Source organism: Hoplias malabaricus, chromosome 14 (assembly GCF_029633855.1).
Source record: "Hoplias malabaricus isolate fHopMal1 chromosome 14, fHopMal1.hap1, whole genome shotgun sequence".
Lineage (NCBI taxonomy): Eukaryota > Metazoa > Chordata > Actinopteri > Characiformes > Erythrinidae > Hoplias > Hoplias malabaricus.
Genome location: NC_089813.1, coordinates 14,624,499 through 14,642,634, shown reverse-complemented (window position 1 = coordinate 14,642,634; position 18,136 = coordinate 14,624,499). Strand labels below are relative to the sequence as shown.

At 38.6% G+C, this 18,136-nt stretch overlaps 1 protein-coding gene across 1 annotated transcript in view; it reads right to left on the bottom strand.

Moving 5' to 3' along the window:
* The window catches only part of LOC136666302 (Fc receptor-like protein 5), a 71,677-nt gene that overhangs the window by 39,028 nt on the left and 14,513 nt on the right, over positions 1-18,136 (bottom strand). The window contains exons 6-10 of the mRNA XM_066644399.1: positions 16,994-17,263; positions 15,126-15,404; positions 14,673-15,011; positions 13,681-13,947; positions 13,282-13,530 (exon numbers count right to left, since the gene is read on the bottom strand). Coding sequence (XP_066500496.1) covers positions 13,282-13,530; positions 13,681-13,947; positions 14,673-15,011; positions 15,126-15,404; positions 16,994-17,263 — 1,404 coding nt within the window. The remainder of the gene's footprint in view (positions 1-13,281; positions 13,531-13,680; positions 13,948-14,672; positions 15,012-15,125; positions 15,405-16,993; positions 17,264-18,136) is intronic.

The window sequence follows — 18,136 nt, the reverse complement described above, 5'->3', positions numbered from 1 at the left end:
TCTAAAATAACTTAAAAATGTAACTACATTAAGGCTCTGTAAATCAGCAGCTCAAATCACTGGCCTGCTTTTAGTTCAGTAAGACAACTAAAATACCCTTTCTGATCTTAAACCAGTTTAGTGGAGAACAAAGTCTGACAAAAAATGATTCAAAATGGAACAAAATGTTTATGTAAAATCTGCTGTTTGATCATCCACCTCATATTTCCACAGCAACATCATCTGTTAAACCTACAGTAATCTGACACACATTTCTCAGAACTTTAATCAGCAACTTAAAGAAATCTTTTCTAGTTGAATGCAGTAAAAGTGTGGGAAAAATAAGATTCATGCTCCGTTACTCTTTCAGTGTCAGAAGTCAATCACTGAAAGTGAATCAGTGAATTACTGAAAACATTTCCTTCCACTGAGCTTTTTTCACTCATTGTGTGTTATTGTTGTGGACATGCAGAGATGGGGACTCGAGTCGCATTTAAGTCCCTCAAACTTTGACTTAAGACTCACCTTGGACTCGTGAAAAATATCTGTGTGTAATGTAATGTATTATTATATCATTAGTTATTTAATGTATATATATATATCGTGTGTTTGGTGACCGCCATTGAGTTCCCTTCCTGCCATGTGTAAAGAAGCTCATGCACGCAGCCACAGATATCAGCACTAGTGATGTTTGTTACCACTGATTTCCTTTCCGATCAGATACTGAGTAAAATGATACTGATACTCTGTGCAAATACACCTAATGTGACCAGTAAATAAAAAAAGTAGTGTTTTTCAAATCGTAGCTTCATAAAAATACGATAGTCATTTATTTATTTTAAACTCTGAAGTATATTGAGGCAGTGGCTCATTATATTGAGTGTAGCTGCTCTTGGGGAATCACCTTCAAACGATACAAAATCACATGACAAACAAATGATGGGGTGATTCTGCACTGAATGCTTAATCTTATTTAGATTTAACTGTGTGTGTAGTCTCTCCAAATAGCCTACAATAAGAGGATACAAACACTTGCTGTTTTGTAATGCTGTGTGATTAAATCTAAATTGCCAGTAAAATATTTAATTAAATAAATAAATGCCACAATAATTGCACAAGTTTGTCAATACCTACATTTTAAAATATTAATTTAACAGTTAAAGTAAATTAGACTGATTGTAAATAATAACAGATATTTTTATGGACAAAATTGTATTTTTTATCTTTTCTAGGATATATTTTTCAAAGTTCAAGATGGCTGTTTTCATACAATTTCATAACTATATTCATTAATTTGAGCAACTCCAACAGTAACAGTGCTTAGCGCCGTTTTAAGCTCCACATTTTCTCCCTCTGGATAGTACCTGCCTGCAGCACCGAAGGACTCCACCAGAGACGTCTCGCATTCTGTTTTTGTGGTTTAACCTGAGGTGTTTCACAAGGTTTGTTGTCTTGCCACAACATCACAAAGCACATCTTGTTTGTTTGTGCAGCTCCGCTTACATTCTGCCATTGTGTCTATGTCAACAGACTGAGTGACTGAGCCGCTGCACTTACGCATTGCGCACTTACACAGGCGGAAGAAAAAGTAGTTCTCACCAACCGCGTATCATTTAGACAAGATCTCAGTAGTTTAATTACTTTCCACTGTGTCCCTGTTCATGATACACATTGCCTCAAATGACTGAAGTATCAAAAGTATCGATATTTTGATTTGAGAATCAATTTTAGAGCAAATGTCCGGGATCATGTGTCTAAAAGAGTGAACAGTAAGTGGCCACAATGTTTAAACACCCTAGTATCACTGCTGTGTCTGGCTATGGGGTCTATCAAAGAATGCAGAGGAACAATTTACAACACTTGTGCACAAATAAGTATACTTATATATATATTTATATATAAATAAGTATATATATATATTAGTACATAATTAATTATTTATTCATGGTTAATTAATACTAATTAATTACACTAATGTTCAGTGGGCCAGCATAATATAGCATATATATATTGACAAGAGGTGGCACAATACTAGCTAAATCAATGACATAAGTATTTGAATCTGAATTTTGAATATTTGAATTGTATTTGTCTGAATATTTTATATCTGAATTATTTTTGTCTGGCATTTGATAAACTTGAAATTTTGAGGTGGTGAAATATTCAGATTTGAAAAATTCACATTAAAAATAATGAGATTACAAAAATTCAGAGTAAGAAAAACTCAGACTTAAAAAATACGGACCCATAAATTCAAGTCGAAAAAATTCAGATTGTAAAAATACGAATCTACGCCAGAGGTCGACCAGCCAGCAACCAATAGCCGACTCCAGAGGGTTAAACACTGCATTCGATCTCTCTGTGGAAGTTTACTTTTTCCTGAGAAGCCCGCTGGTTGACCTCTGGCCTAGATTCGTATTTTTACAATCTGAATTTTTTCGACATGAATTTATGGGTCCGTAACAATACCACTTTTTCTTTACTAAATTACAGCAGCAGCAGGCAGTCATCCTTGGTGCCTGAGCATTATTTTAGAGGTAACATTGCTCAAGGGCACTTTGGCCATGGATTTTCTTGCCGCTTGTGAGGATCAAACCAGTACTAACCCTGCTCCTCTAACCATTAGGTCATGGCTGCCTCCTCCAAAAACACAGGGGAGAGCGCAAACACAGTCCCCCACAGAAATTATTCAGCTGAGAATAAGGGATGATTCTCGCTTTGGGTGAACCACCTTCATGATCACAGTGTCACCTCTGCCAGGTACGAATACTGATACTGAATGTTCTCATTTTTGCTTTTTCTGAGTTCACAGTAGGGACAACCCTGTGGGGGATGGTACTATGGTGCAACAGGTAGCAGTCACACAGCTCTAGAGTCCTGGGTCATGGGTTTGAACTGTCTGTGAAGAGTTTGGTGTATTCTCCATGTGTCTGTGTGGGTTTCCTCCGGGTGTTCCAGTTTCCTCCCACTGTCTAAAAACACAGGTTACTAAGAGAACTGGCTACTCGAACGTGTACTTAAGTGTGTGAGTGAATCCCCCCACCCCAGTGATATTCAGTCCAGCATTTCTCACTGATGTCAGACAAATACTGACATCAGATCAGTACCAGCTGTATTCAGAACAGAGGCGATTGCTCTAAGACTGCAAGGGAAGCTCAGCTTCCCCTAAAATGTCAAAAAATAAAGGATCAAATATATACTGTTGTGTGTACATGTCAATGAATTAATATGCACTACAACGCGCTCAACTTTTGTTCAGAATCAGCTTCTTATCACTGGTAAAGACGCGGCTTTCCTCTCAATCATTCCCGCTTCACGGTGCTTTAAACGGCCACAGAGTTCAATTGCGAAGCAGCGAAGTTCAGGGAAACGAGACGAGTCATTGGATAAATGCTGGGCTTTGTCCCGCCCATCGGACGCTCAGCGTCTCTGGGGGTCTATGGGGCAGTGGGCTGGCTTGATTGGATGATCTGTCTGAGGCTGAAACCCTTTTTGATTGACAGCAAAATGAGCGAATCAGCGATCCTTTGGTGTAAAGATCCGTGGGAGAATTACATTTTCATTCTGTTCTGAGTTGAACCGGAGACTTTCTTAAACCTCTTAGCGGCATTTTCTTTGTTAAAAACGACTAGCGACAAATCGAGCTTCTATTTCTGGTGGTTTTTTTGTAGCTGCTTGTGTTTGGAGACTGACTTCTATCACTCTTTCTGACTTCTATCGCAGTTAGACACTAGAGAGGACACTAGTCAAGTCCCTGGAAAAGACGCCTTGTTGGTACGACAGGGTCACAGATCATTTTCTTAAAAAGGAACGGTGGGGGGAAGGGTAGAATTTACATATAAATAAACCGACACATTTTATGATGTAGGCCGAAATTGAGCTTCCGCTCCTTGAAAGACCAGCATCTGCCACTGATTCAGAAGTAAAAGAAGGCAGTGAGTACATCTCAGAGAAATGACAACAAACATATGCCAACACAGCAGTGTATCAGTGCAAAATAAAGTGGTGAAACAACTTTTTAAAATCTGTTAAATATAAAAACTACACTAATCACACACTCCTATGATACAACACTCAGCACTGCAGACCTCATATAAAACATATTTCAGTCTCCACAGCTGATATTTTCTGAACTACTTTGTGATAAATCATAAATCTAGGATTTTACCAAAATAATCGACTCAAAATATTTATACTAAATGTTACCAAAAGCCAATGTGCCTGTTTTAACTCATGCTGTATATGACTTAAGTTTACACTTATACAGTGAGGTACATTTCCACTTAAACTTATGCAGAATTCTTCACAAAATGCTGATTCTTAAAACATTTGATTTAAGATTAAACTGAAATATTTATGTTGTCTGTATTACAACAGATCCATCTTTGTGCCAGATTCTCTCCTCTGTTATGGATCTGAAACCCTGGACAACTCTTAATACTTTGACTCTAACTGAACAGAACAGTTACTTTATCAACATCTTCAAACAGCACTCACTGTAATAACAATATACAGAGCTTTTACTCACAGAGCATCACACAGAGACGACTGAACTCCATACTGCTCCAGACGTGTCGTAGAAACTGTTAAACCCCACTTCTGCTTTTAAACACAGACACAGAGAAAAAATGAGAGAGTGTGAGAGAGAGTGAGAGAGAGAGAGAGAGAGAGAGAGAGAGAGAGTGATAGATAGATGCACGTAAAGAAGTCTAGAGAGCTCCTGAATTTATCAAAAACTACTTAACTCATCTAAAACAGTTTTACAGAGTAGATGTTTAAGGGTCTGATTTGTTCCCATTACAAACAGATACAGGTCACTCACAAATGTGTGTGAACAGTAAAAACAGCTAAATCTGATCTGAATAAATAAATCTGAATTGATTAAAGAGGCTTTTAGAGAACCACAACCTTTATGTTATTTCAAGTTTAATCCGGTTAATATTTTTATTTTGCTGCATTTTTACATTTGTTTGTTTGTGTGTCACTGGGAGCTTATCTGCATCCCCTCCCAAACACCCCCTCCTTCAGCAGCCTCAAGGTGTCCATGACATCACACTTCAGCTGAATGTCTTATGTCTCTGGTACATCAATGAATCCTTGAAGTGGACAATTCTTACATGAAACATTACAGAGTGGACATGCACATGCCCTGTACCCTCAGTGAAAAGGGACTATGTTGTTTGTAAATTAATGTTTGCTGCTGAGTTTAGTCTTGTAGTGCATTTTAATGTTCAGTGTGTGCAGTCTGCAGTTACATGTTGCCCCTGTGCATGGTTATAAGGTTCAGGTTGTTAAAAATATTCCATGAAAGCTATGATCTCTCTCTCTCTCTCTCTCTCTCTCTCTCTCTCTCTTTCTCTCTCTCTCTCTCGTAATTTTTAAATATAAATAAATAAATATATAATCTATATAAATATAAACTTTAAAATAACATATTAATAAAGTTTAAACTTAAATGAATTATGATACTGAATAAAGACTGATCATTTTAATCTCATGAACATAGGGGTCATTTTTGTGGAGCATCTGGTGAGTATTTATATAGATTTAATAGAGGCTTAACATATGTATGCAGCAGAATGCCTGTGCATGAAAAAGAGGCATCATAAATACTGAGCAAAAGAGCAGAATACTTTAGAACTCAGCCAGAGCCTGTGACTGTGTGGTAAGTTTCAGTGGCTTCAGTGGCTACTACATCATCTACACACTTGATGAATGACAGATAAGGCACCTTTCTCCAAATGTGTGTGATACTCACATGCAGCAGCACCATAATCATGTTCCAGCAAGTGCAGCTAAAACAGACCTGCAGTGCTGAAACTGCTCTTTCCGGCCACAGTTTGATGGTTGTTGTAGCTGTTTGTTCACTTGTGCTCACTTCAGCCGTGGTTTATATGTGAAGAATAGTGCAGGATGTGATCTGACAGTTCGAGGTGGGGGGAGGGGGGAGTTGGGGTAGGGGGAGGTTTGTAAGCTCCTTCTGTAAACACAATTGAGAATGTTCTACTATTCTTGTTTTTTTGACCTATATAATAAAAGATGGCTTGACAAATAATCTGCTATGTACATTAATATTCAGTGCATATGTAATGTGTACACAATGAAAACATTGTCTTAAAACACTGCTAACAGCATGAACATTAATAACTTCATTCATTCATTGTTTGAAACTGCATATCCAGTTCAGGGTCGCGGTGGGTCCAGAGCCCATCCAGAATCACTGGGCACAAGGCTGGAATGCACCCTGGAGGGGGTGCCAGTCTTTCACAAGGCAACACACTCACAAGTCACCAATTCACTTACCACAACACACCAATGTGTGTTTTTGGACTGTGGGAAGAAACCGGACCACCCAGAGGACACACCAACTCCTCGCAGACAATCACCCAGAGCAGGACTCTAACCCACACCCTCCAGGTCCCTGGACAAGTGTCCTATGTCATTGTGAAAGTTTATACTTATGAGTTGGTGTCTGCGTTGCTCTGCAATTACACCGCCAAACCACTAGGGCTGAATTTCAAATATCTTCTTCAACTCTATGTAGTACACAATGTAGTGATGTTAGTTTTACAAATCTTTAAAGTGCACTATAGGGAGTGTAGAGTAGAGAAGTTAATATTTCTGGACGTTCTGACTTGTTGCCGTTGCAGTCGTTGTGGTCTGCGTTGACAGGAAGAGTTACATTTCTGGAGAAGAGTGCATCAGGCCACGCTACCTACTGAACAGACAGTGACCTCTGTTGGTATGGAGGGGCAGCCATGGGACCCTCAGGCAGGCGGAAGGAGACAGCACCAGCAGGAAGAGAGATGCTTGCTGTTGAGGGAGCCCTTGCAATGACAAGGAGCACTTAGATTCAGAGCACAACAGCCCACAGTCTATCATCAAAATGTCATTTTAGATAATAACTGAGATAAAACCCTCAACTTTAAAAACATAAAAGTATATGCACCACATCAAATGAAAGTCTCACCTGTTCTAAAAGGGGCCAGAGAGCACTCTTTACAGAGAGAAAATTAAAACTTGTGTGAAATGTTTCATGAGATATTCTGGTCTGAAACTTACTCTAGTCTAATGAACTCACATACTTTCCATTCTTTATTTAAATATGAGCTGCTTTGTATGTGTCACAAGTGTCAATGACAGTATAAAGTGTGTCACAGGTTAAGAATCAGAGAGAAGATTAAACTAGGGGCTTTTTATAGTTATCAGAGGTGTTGGTGAAGCTATTTTGAAACAGTAGTTTTTCAAGCCACTCTTTGTTAAAAGTAGTCAAGCTGCAGCCAAGCTACACTTCTACAAATTACACAGCTGCACTCTGAGCTACTGAGGAAAAGTAGATAATGATGAAGCTACTTAAGATATGAAATCTTACATTTTCCTGTGGAGTGCAGTTTTTCATAAAAACAGTACATCAACAAATGTGTGTCATAAATACAAAGTTGATCTGAAGAGAAAAAAGTGAGCTGTGTGTGTGTGTGTGTGTGTGTGTGTGTTACTGAACTGAAGGATCAGAGCTGCAGAGATCTCAGAGTGGGACCTCACTGATAACCTCTCATACAGTTAAGAAAGGATTATTTTTGTGAAACATATATGAATTAGGTAATAAATGAAATATACCCCTGTGTTTACCCCTTTAACAATCAGACATTACACTTCATTGTCTTTATTTATAATAAAAAGCAGCACAGAGGCTTTCTTGTGACCTTCCAGGCTGTGTTTCATATCTCTGTAGCTCTGTTTGTGTGGTGATCCCACTAAATTGGGAAAGGAAATACAGTGATTTCAGAAATGTCTGAGGGAGGACGGCACAGAGTCAGGTCTGAAATAAATTACTGTATAAAATGATGCTTGCTGACGTTTCTCCATTTAGCTGATCTTGAGTGGAGCTCAGATGTATCTTCTGCTGTCTTACATTTCTCAGAACTGTGCCTGTGTTACAGTAATACAATAATCCTGCCTAGTATTGTGGCCATGACCAGGGGTACTTGGCCTGTGACAATGCTTAGACAGGTGAGACGTGTAAGCGTAGTATCCACATGAAAGTCAGGACTAAAGATGTCTGAGCAGAGCATCACACTGCCTCCACTGGCTTGCTTACTTCCTTTAGTGCATCCAGCTAAGCAAAGCATCCACATCCAAAGGGGAGAAGCTCGGATTTCATTGGAGGTGGGGGTGCACTTTGTTAAACAGATTTTGAATATTCTTTGATATCAACATTAAACATTTGTAACGGGTAGTTTCAGGTGGTTATGAATGTGAGGAGGCAAAGGTTGCCCATCACTAGAGACTGTGTATGTGGATGTTATATTTGCCTGTTTACTTCTGTGGTCTCTTTGTTAGCAAAATGAATGAGGGGAGGTTGATTGGACAGAGCCCACCTATGGGGCGTGCTGTAGGGCCCACGGCTAGCTTATAGGGAGGGAGAATCTTGGTCACAACCCGGTAAAGAGATACTGTTGATGTACATGCACTAACCAGTTATGTTTCTTTAAGGCCTTATATTATCTCATGTTACTTTGTTTGGTTGTTTTTTGTGAATAAGTGTGTAGCCTATTCTTATATGTTGGAAACATCCCTTGGATTCCATGGTTCAGTCCAGGGGTGGAGCCAATCATATAAGAAGAAGGGAAACAGGTAGAGAGGGGGAGACTAGCTGGAGAACACTCACCAGAGTCTGAGAGGGAGCACTCTTAGAGAAAGAGTCCCATGGTCTTGTGACCTGGAGCCATACTTACCTGTGCTTCATAAGAGTCAGGTTTACTGTTTTAACTCCTGTTTATTTCCATTTCAGTTTTTGTTTGTTTCTGTTCTGTTTTATTCCAATACAATTACTCACCGTGCACCAGATCCCCAGGAATCATTGTCTTTTCCATCTACACCCATCCTCATTCACACTTGATCACAACCGACCCGGTGACTTTTTGTCTCCTCAGTGGGGATTTGGCGAAGCATCGTCAAAATGAACACAGATCTCTTGGAGGAATAGACCAATACCTGAGTGAGCTACCAGCGATTACAAGATCAGAGCCAAACACTAAGCAGTCAGAAGTGAAATAAGGTTGAGGGAACTAATAGAAATCCATTTGTTTGTTTATTTATTTATTAAAAGAAAAGAGGAAAAAAATAAGGAATAAATAATGGAATGATTTCACCACATCAGGTTTGAACCCAAGTCTGGGTATTCTGACGATAATCTAATACCCCACCACTGTACCACAACCACCCATAGTGAACATGTGGAGGTGATAATAGTGGTGGGAAATGCAATGGAGATTGGGGAAGAAAATATTCCCAAACGTAACCGCATTAGGGGAGAAGTTTGGGTGGGAAAGGTAAACAAAGGATGCAAGGGGAGAGACTGGCTACCTCTACAATACTGAGGTTTGATGAGTTCTCTCAACTTAACAGAACACAAAAACAGTAGGAGATGAAGGGCAAGACCCCTCAGCCTCCTCAGAAAATATAAAGAGAGAAAGGGAGGGTGAGACCTCTCAGCCTTCTGAGCAAGTGACTGGGAAAATGAGAATAGAACAATACCAGCACCTACTGAAGACTACCACATGCTAAAGCACACAAAAGAATCAGCAAACTCTGCTGTCTTCCTAGAGCCTTTATAGGTAGCTCCACAGGTGCAAGGTGCCACGGCTAATTGCTGATTTACCTCTAGTGGCCGAAGCTGGACCTGCACCCTGACCAACCCTTACAACTTTCTGTTTTTAAGCGCATTGTTGTTTCCTTATTTCTCACTAATCACACACACGTCTTTAAAACATGGAAAGGTAAAGTCATAAAGGTAAAGTGCAGTGTGGAAAACCCTTAGCAGCTCTCCCATGAGCCAACAACTGGTTTCTATAACAATTTAAAGTAGCAGAAGGACAAATACCACACAGTAAAAATTATGTTTAAATGTTGTTTTGAAATATATTTATCATTGTTTTTCTCCTGATCACATTAAATTAAAATGTACTGATTACATCCAGAGCACTGTTTACATTAGCGTGTGTTTACATGTGGTGAGGTTTCTCTTCTGTTGGTTGGGCCTTGTTTTGGAATCATGCTTTAGTTCTTTTAGTTTAATATTTTTTTTTATTTTATTTCATACACTAAGTTCACTTTTGATTTGTTGGTATTTTAATAATGAACGTGTATGAGATGTTTCCCGCTAACAACATTACTTTTGTCTCATTTAATGTCCAGGTCATGACTCTGACCTCTAGTGGACAAACACATGCTCTACACTCCTTCAGTATATGAACGTGAACGGAACCACTTCAGAATAAGGCCACATTTATAAATGCTTTAAAAATCTGTTCATTAATGGATATTTATTAGGTTGTAAACACATTAAAGTTCGTTTATAATATTTTATAACACATAAATAGTAAGGGTAACAGTGACCTGTTATTTGCCAAATAGTAAAACCATATCCATCTACACTGTTACACCTAGGATCTCACAGAATACTGACCTCACTTCGTCTTCTCCTTCAGTCGACAATAAACCTGTCAGCTTCAGCACGTTTGTTAATATGTTTAACAATACTTCCTCCTGAAGCTGAAATAATTGTATTCAGAGCGGAGGAGGAGGAGGAGGATGAAAATGCTGAATGAAATAAAGGATTTTTAATGATGGAGTCAAGCACTAAAGTCACTTATTGTTCTGTTTTATTTTATACTGTTATGCCACAAGATTAAAAAAACTGATGAAGCCCTATTAGAGGGCTGGAGTATATCAGGTGGTGTGTTACTCACGTCATCTGAAAGTGGTTTTAATGTTGTGGCTGATGCATGTAGTGCTTCGGTGAAGTGACATTTCTCCATGTAGTTGTCACTGTTCTTTCTGTGTGCAGTGTGTGGATTGAGGACTGTGAGGCGGTGTCAGGTTACACTCGTCCACACACTTCTCAGTGTAGTAATGATGTCTAATGGATGTGTTGTAGTACCTAAGAGCGGCTGTAGGAGGCAGTAGAGTCTGAGGTATAGCGATAGCACTTACCCTTGTTTGGTCTCATGTTGCTCCAACGCTTGTATAATTCGCCTTGTTACACTGAGTAAGAGCTCTCTAGTTTTTGTTTCAACATAGTATATAGCATGGGCATGTAACAACAATTAAAGATATTTCCGTAGTGAGACAATAACAAAAGGATATTCTGCAGTTCAGGAGCCAATTATTGTCCTTGTGGGCGGAGTTTGGGTTCCAGAAGTGAGTGGACAGCCCCCTCTACTGGTCAGAGCTTAAACAGATTTATAGTGAGAGGAGTACAATGTGAAATGAATATTGTTCTACCTTTATTCAGAGAGTAGAATGATGAGATTGTGTGCTGTGATATTTATCACAAAACACTGTCTGAGGTTAATTGCTGCATAATATTAGATGTGTCTACTGTAAAAGGTAAGCATTGTGTTTGAAGGGAGATACTGAATCAGTATAAAACAGACACCTTTATGACTGTTACAACAAATATTACTCTTAATTCCACAGATGTGAGTTTGACACGGATAAAACAACAATTGTTGATAAATAATACATTTAATTTGTGTGCTTTCCTTTTACAAATGGATTTAAATGTATGGAACTTTAATGAATTATGGCCAGTGCTTACCTTTCTAATATACATTAAATAAACATTTCCTCTCACTGGACTTGTTACTGTACTCTACCTGTTTGTCTGTGACAGCAGAACACTACATCAAGAAAATAGGCACCGTTTTTGACCTCAACTCCACAGGAGCATATGGTGCTGAAATCTTATAAGGATTTAAATTATGTTATGTACCATGACCCAGTCTTTCAGAATAAACACAACCCACACCATTTATTACTGAAAGAAACTATGTGATCTTTATTTCAACACTAGCATTGACCCAGACAGTGAGCATATATCTGTCCACTGTCATAAACAGGTTGGCAAACTACTGACTGTAGACCACTGCTGGTCCACCATCGGACCACTCAGATTACTGTCCTGTGAACAGACTTTTATTCTGGAAACAAACTAATACAAATATTACCAACAACTCTGAGAGATATAATAATGAGTATAAGCCTGATATAAAATGATGCTGAAAATGTTGAATATGGCGTAGATTAAAATGATTTATGAATCTAATTTATAAAGAATATCAAAATAATCTAATGAATGAATAATTACTAAATTGGACTGTGAATGGAAAAGTGTTCAAATGTTGCATTTTGTCTAAAATCCTGTTTAATCACAGGTGGTCCGCCCAGAAAACTGTGTAAAACATCAGTGGGCCTCCATCTTTGCCCTCATTGGACCAACCGTGGTCTGCCGTCCCCTATCAGGGGAGTAAATCAGACACAAAACACAATCACACTTCATATTTATCCAACTGTGGAATAAAATTAAGTGATTACTGGAGAAATATCATAAAATATAAAAATGCTATGAATACAAATGTTTCCTAAAAGTTTAAAGCAAAGGTATGATTTCTGCTCAAAGCAAAACTCAAAGTCGTGAAAACATTTTTTATAAATGTGTAATGTTTGTTACAAAAAAAACCAAACAAATATTCAGTGTCTTCTGAAGTAGAACTTAAAATGTATTGAGAATATATTAATCATTTTAAAATTAAGATTAAACAGCCTTGGTGAAGATTTGCATTTACATTAATAATATTTATGAAAAAAGTTTTTAGTTTCCTATAAATTGAAACTCACATTAAAGATTCTTTTAAGTCCCTGAATGAAAGAGTTTATGGCTCATAATAAAATAGGTTTGATACAGAACCTCTGACACCTCCAGGACACTAGGTGTCAGGACAATAACTGATTGATAAAGTGAAGTAGAATCATTAGACAAAATGGTGGATGGCTCGGTGTGGAGCTGATGTAAGAGTCCACAGCTGCTGCATTAATACAACTGCTCTCACTGACAGAGCAGAAATGAAGCTGCTGGATGCTGAGGTGCAAATGAAAGCCTTTTTTCTGATCTGAAAAGTACATGATTAATATTGTAATGTAAAATGCTGTACTACAAATATCATCCAGATTCTTCAGCTTCTATCACTGCGTAGGTTCTGTTCACCTCATCAGGTTTAACTGTGAAATACACAATAATACACTGCACATTAGTCTTTGATCAGATGTTATGATACAGTTTAAGGTGATAATAAATATCTGATCCAGAGAAACTGAGAAACTATTTCAAATCCGAGTTCTTACCTCAGGCTCTGTGGCATTTCACCCCCAGCACAATGGTGATGATCAAATAAGGAGTCACTGCCATGAGACTACTGAGCACTCTGAGAACTGAAAAATACAAATTAAAAAGCAGCAGACTTCTGACTGATATCCAGCTCCGTGGAGACTCTCCTTCCTCTGGGTGTTTACAGTGGTAGAGACTTTCATGAGACTTTGAGACTTTATGGATGGTCATCTCTCCTGTCGTCTGGTTCTGGAGAAGTGCTCCATCTTTATAGAAATCAGCTGGGAGGAGTGAGGAGTTTGTGGAGCGATTTAAACAACGAAGAGTCAGAGAATCTCCCTCAGACACAGAGTGGACAGGACTCTCCAGAATCACATCACCATCTGCAGGATAGAAACAGGAGTAAATAAAGTGTTACTGTGGTAAAGAGCTTAACTGCATTTGAAATGTTATTAAATAATTAATATCTTTTATATTTCTCTCCACTCCTCTGTATTAAGCCTCTATTATTGATGAGAATGGTGGAGACTCACTGTGCACTGTGATGTTGACAGGATCACTTCTCTCTCCAGATTCAGACTGACACCAGTAAACTCCAGTGTCTGATGTGGAGAGGGAGCTGATGTTGCAGGTAAACCCTGGAACTGAAGAACAGTTGGACACATTCCCACTGTGTGTGTATCGTCTCACTCTCCATCCAGCAGAGTCTCTGTGTCCCTCACAGCTCAGTGAGAGGGAGTCAGTGCTGAAGTGTTGAGTTCTGCTGGGACTGATGATCAGAGACACTGGAGGAGAGTTACCTGAAAATACACAGAAGACGGATGTGTATCACGTTGCTGAATACTAACATAATGCTTCAGAAACACACTGTCCACAGAAAGAACTGGTTTAATGAATAAAACACACTGAGGAGGAAGACACACTTGTGTTCAAATGATATTTCACACTTCCAGTGCCTACGTCTCCTTCAGATTCAAACACAGATCAAATATTTTGACTTTGTACTAATAAATATGAACAGAAGAGAATTGAGCTCTAAGGCACTGGACAGAGCTCTGAGCCTCAGTTCTTCAGCTCTTCTGTTGTGGAGCAGTTGGACACATGCAGGATTTCTCTGAGCATATTTATAAGTACAAAGTCAAAGACATTATTTGTGTGTATGTGAAGTGGATATATTCACTGGAGGTAAATGAAATGAGAAAAACAAATATGTCTGAGAGCTTGTGTCCCCTCACTGTAGACACAGGCAAAGAGTGTGAGCAGCTCTTTTTAAATCTAAGTGAAAATAAACACACTTCCTCTACAGAGAACACACAGACACACATTTTAATGCACAGTTAATTATTAATTCTATATTTGCAGAAATTTACAATATAAACTGTGTCCTGAGCAATGTGTTTAGACTCAGTGTCGTATTAAAGTCTGTTTCCTGTAGAGGACATTAACTCATTTTCACTGTAAAAATCAACAGAAGTGTAGTGAGACTGTTCTGACTGTATATTCTTTACTGGCTCTAGTTCCTCACCAGTGATCCATAGCGGCTGTGGACTGCTGTACTGTGTGTGAAAGGCTGGTTCTCCTCTCTCTGCTCCACACACATAAACTCCTGTGTGATACAGAGCAGCAGGACTGAGAGTGTAGGAGCCTCCAGCTCCTCTTCTGCTGTCTGACAGGAGCTCTACAGAATACACCACTTTACCATGAACATCTGTAATCTGGGTTAAACCTTGTCTGTAGGGAACAGCTCTGTACCAGCTGAACGTCCAGCCTTTAGAGGAGATATTAACCTCACAGCTTAGAGTCACCGAGTCTCCTTCAGTCAGCCAGCTCTGTGGAGACACACTCAATACTGCCTGGGCTTCACCTGACACAGACGACATGGAGAATAGAACAGACACAAACACGTTTATACAGAGGGAGAAGATTATTACATACAGTATAATTAACAAGAAAATACACCTCAAACCCACAGACTCACCAGACACAGTCAGTGTAACAGCTTCACTGATCTCTGACTTCTGAGAGTCACTTTTCCTCTCCCCTCTGCAGGTGTATTTACCGCTGTTAGACTCTGTAACAGAGCGGACTGTATTCTCCTGTGATCTACTGAACTGCTTTAGTTCATTATTATCTTTAAACCAGATGTAATTCCACTCAGTGTCTCCTCCTGCCTCTATGTCACATCTCAGAGTGACATTCTCTCCTTTAAACACATGTTCATCAGGCTTTATACTGGACACCACAGCTGTAGGATTATCTGAAAAAAAGGGAGAATATATTATTAATTTACCTTATTATTGTTAGTTATGAATTGATATATTAAATAATCAGAACTGAAATGTTCACTAGTGAATGTTAAGAGTTAAAATATTTAAATAGAAAGGATGACCATTAAAGGCTTCATAACATCAGTTTAAGAATTAATTCACCACAAATGGTTTTAGTTAAACTATCAATTCTAGAAAACATCCTTAAATTGGTACATTACCTTTAATTTAAATGTTGTTTAAACAACCAGTGAGTGGTTTGTAGTGAATCAAAACTGGCTTCATACAAAGAACCCTATTTTCCACCTTTATTTATTTAATTATTATTATTAATCTTTCTTTTCAGTTTGTAAGAAAAACAAATGTTTTCTTTATGACGGGAAGCAGAGCTGTTTGGGTTTATGTTATTTTTAAAACTGGACCCTTGAGCTGATTAATGTTTAAGAAAACGCAACTAAGTTCATTGAAAATCTGACAGAAAAACCACTGAGAATTATTTACACGTTACAGTTAAATTAATAAAATTAGAGCTGGTTCATTCGTTTTTAAAGTCAGTATGAAGCTATATTTATTCTCTCATGTGCAAAATCACTGCTCAAAATTGTTCTGGAGACAGTGGTGTCTTTGAGGCCAAAGTGTTACCAGCCAAAAGGAGGGGGATGAACCTGATTTGATGGCACACATTGGGAGGAGATTTCCAAACACATGCAGTAAACCAGTAAAGCTCTGCCTAGACCCAGTGTGTGCTCTGTCAGAAATGACATTAGAAGAAAGAAATGTGCAATATATTTTTCACTTCTGTTGCTTTACATAGTTCTGTTTATAATTAGTTGGAAGTGCTGCAGAAATCTCTATTATGTTTTGCTTGAATGGAGGATAATGTAACTGCCTCTGAGGAAGCTGAGGAATGTTAAAATGCTCTGCTGCCTCTGAGGCAGATTCTGTAGAAGTAGTTTCCTGCACATTGGAGTTATGACTCTGCTGTCTGTGAAGGAGCTACAGAATGTTATACAATAATGCTCTGCTTCCTCTGAGGCAGAGGCTAAGACAAAGTGGAAATGCACGACTGCTGCCTCTGAGGAAGCAAAGCATTATAACATTCTGCAACATATCTACAGGGGGAAAAAGAAAATTATTTTGCACCTTTTTTTTCCATAAAAAATGTTTTTTTATTTGCCATAAGTAAGTCAGTAAGTCAGTGCTGCCCCCAGAACCATTCTGAGTAGTGATTATGCACATGACACTTTTAATCTTACTTCCTTGTTAGCTCCCATCCCTAGTTTTATTAAAAGCAAAATTCATCAAATCATATCAATTAGAAGATGATTTTATTTCCTGTAAAACATTGTCTCTGTCCGTTTCTAAAATATCTTCTAATATTGCATTTCACAAACATCACCACACCACCCCGACCCCTAATAAAACTCACAGATAAATATGTGACGCTGTGGAAGGAAGATGTGTTATGAATTCTGAATAATGTTGACTATTTGTGTGTGTAGTGATGTAAATATAAATCATTACATGTTCAGTCCTAATAGCAATAAATATCATCACTTAGTGAAAGTCTCTTACTCACCAGTGACGTTTACCCAGAGTGCATCACTGTAGTGTGTGTAGTAGACTGGGTCTCCTCTGCCAGCTCTGCACCTGTACTGACCTCCATCAGAGTCATTAACTGAGCTGATGGTGTAGATGGAGGAACTGGAGTTGATCTCAGGACTCTGTGTGTCTCTGAACCAGTAGAAGGTCCATCCAGCAGACTGACCCAGTGTACAGTACAGAGCCACTGGGTTTCCTCTCAGTACAGATCCATTACGGCTTGATGTCAGCGTAGGTTGAGGTTTTACTGTCGTAAAATAAATTTATTGGAAATTTCTCTTTTTTACACACTGCTCTCTGAGTCTCAGAAACACACTTTGCTGCCTTTAGTATTTTGAACATTCTGTTTATTACAGTCATTTACTAAGAGTGTAGACAGATAAGCAATGAGTAGCAATGACAGAGGCTCTATTCTCAGTCAAGTGAAGCATTAAAATGTTTTTCAGGCATTTAATGTAAACAGAAATTACTACATAGTGTTGCTTAAATTCCCCGAAACCTGTCACCAACATACCCTCAGATGCCCCCTTTAAACCAACTTGTGAATCGTGGCTTGTACTTGTTTATCTTGTGTTTTTGTCTTTTTTGGACTCTGTGCTCTGCCCCTGACATTGGTTTTTGATCTGTCTCTGGAAACTGTCCTCCTTGTGATTTCTCTGACATTGATCTGGACTTTGATTCTAAGGTTGTTTCTCTCTGTTGTATTTGTGAATAAAACCTGCAAATGGATCCAGTTCACTCTGCAGACCCTTCATTACAGGGTTATTTACCTGATAAACACACACCCATCACTGGTATATGATGATATGTGTTCCTTTTACATTAAAAAAAACAAATACATGCTTATATAATAACTTATATGAGAAAACATCAAAACTGTCTCCATCAGACAAAAAACCCTTAAAGCTTTCATCTACACTCCTGAACATACGTTCTCCTCCTGTGAGCTATGGGTCTAAAAGGATGTGTAAACGTCAATAATCAATCCACCCCAAAGTCCAGACCTCAACATCACTGAATGTGTTTGGATTTATTTGGATCTTTGAGAAGCAGAGAATGGAAACAACATGTAAAACTGAACTTTGGAGGAGTGGATAAATCAAGGCTCAACAATCTCCTA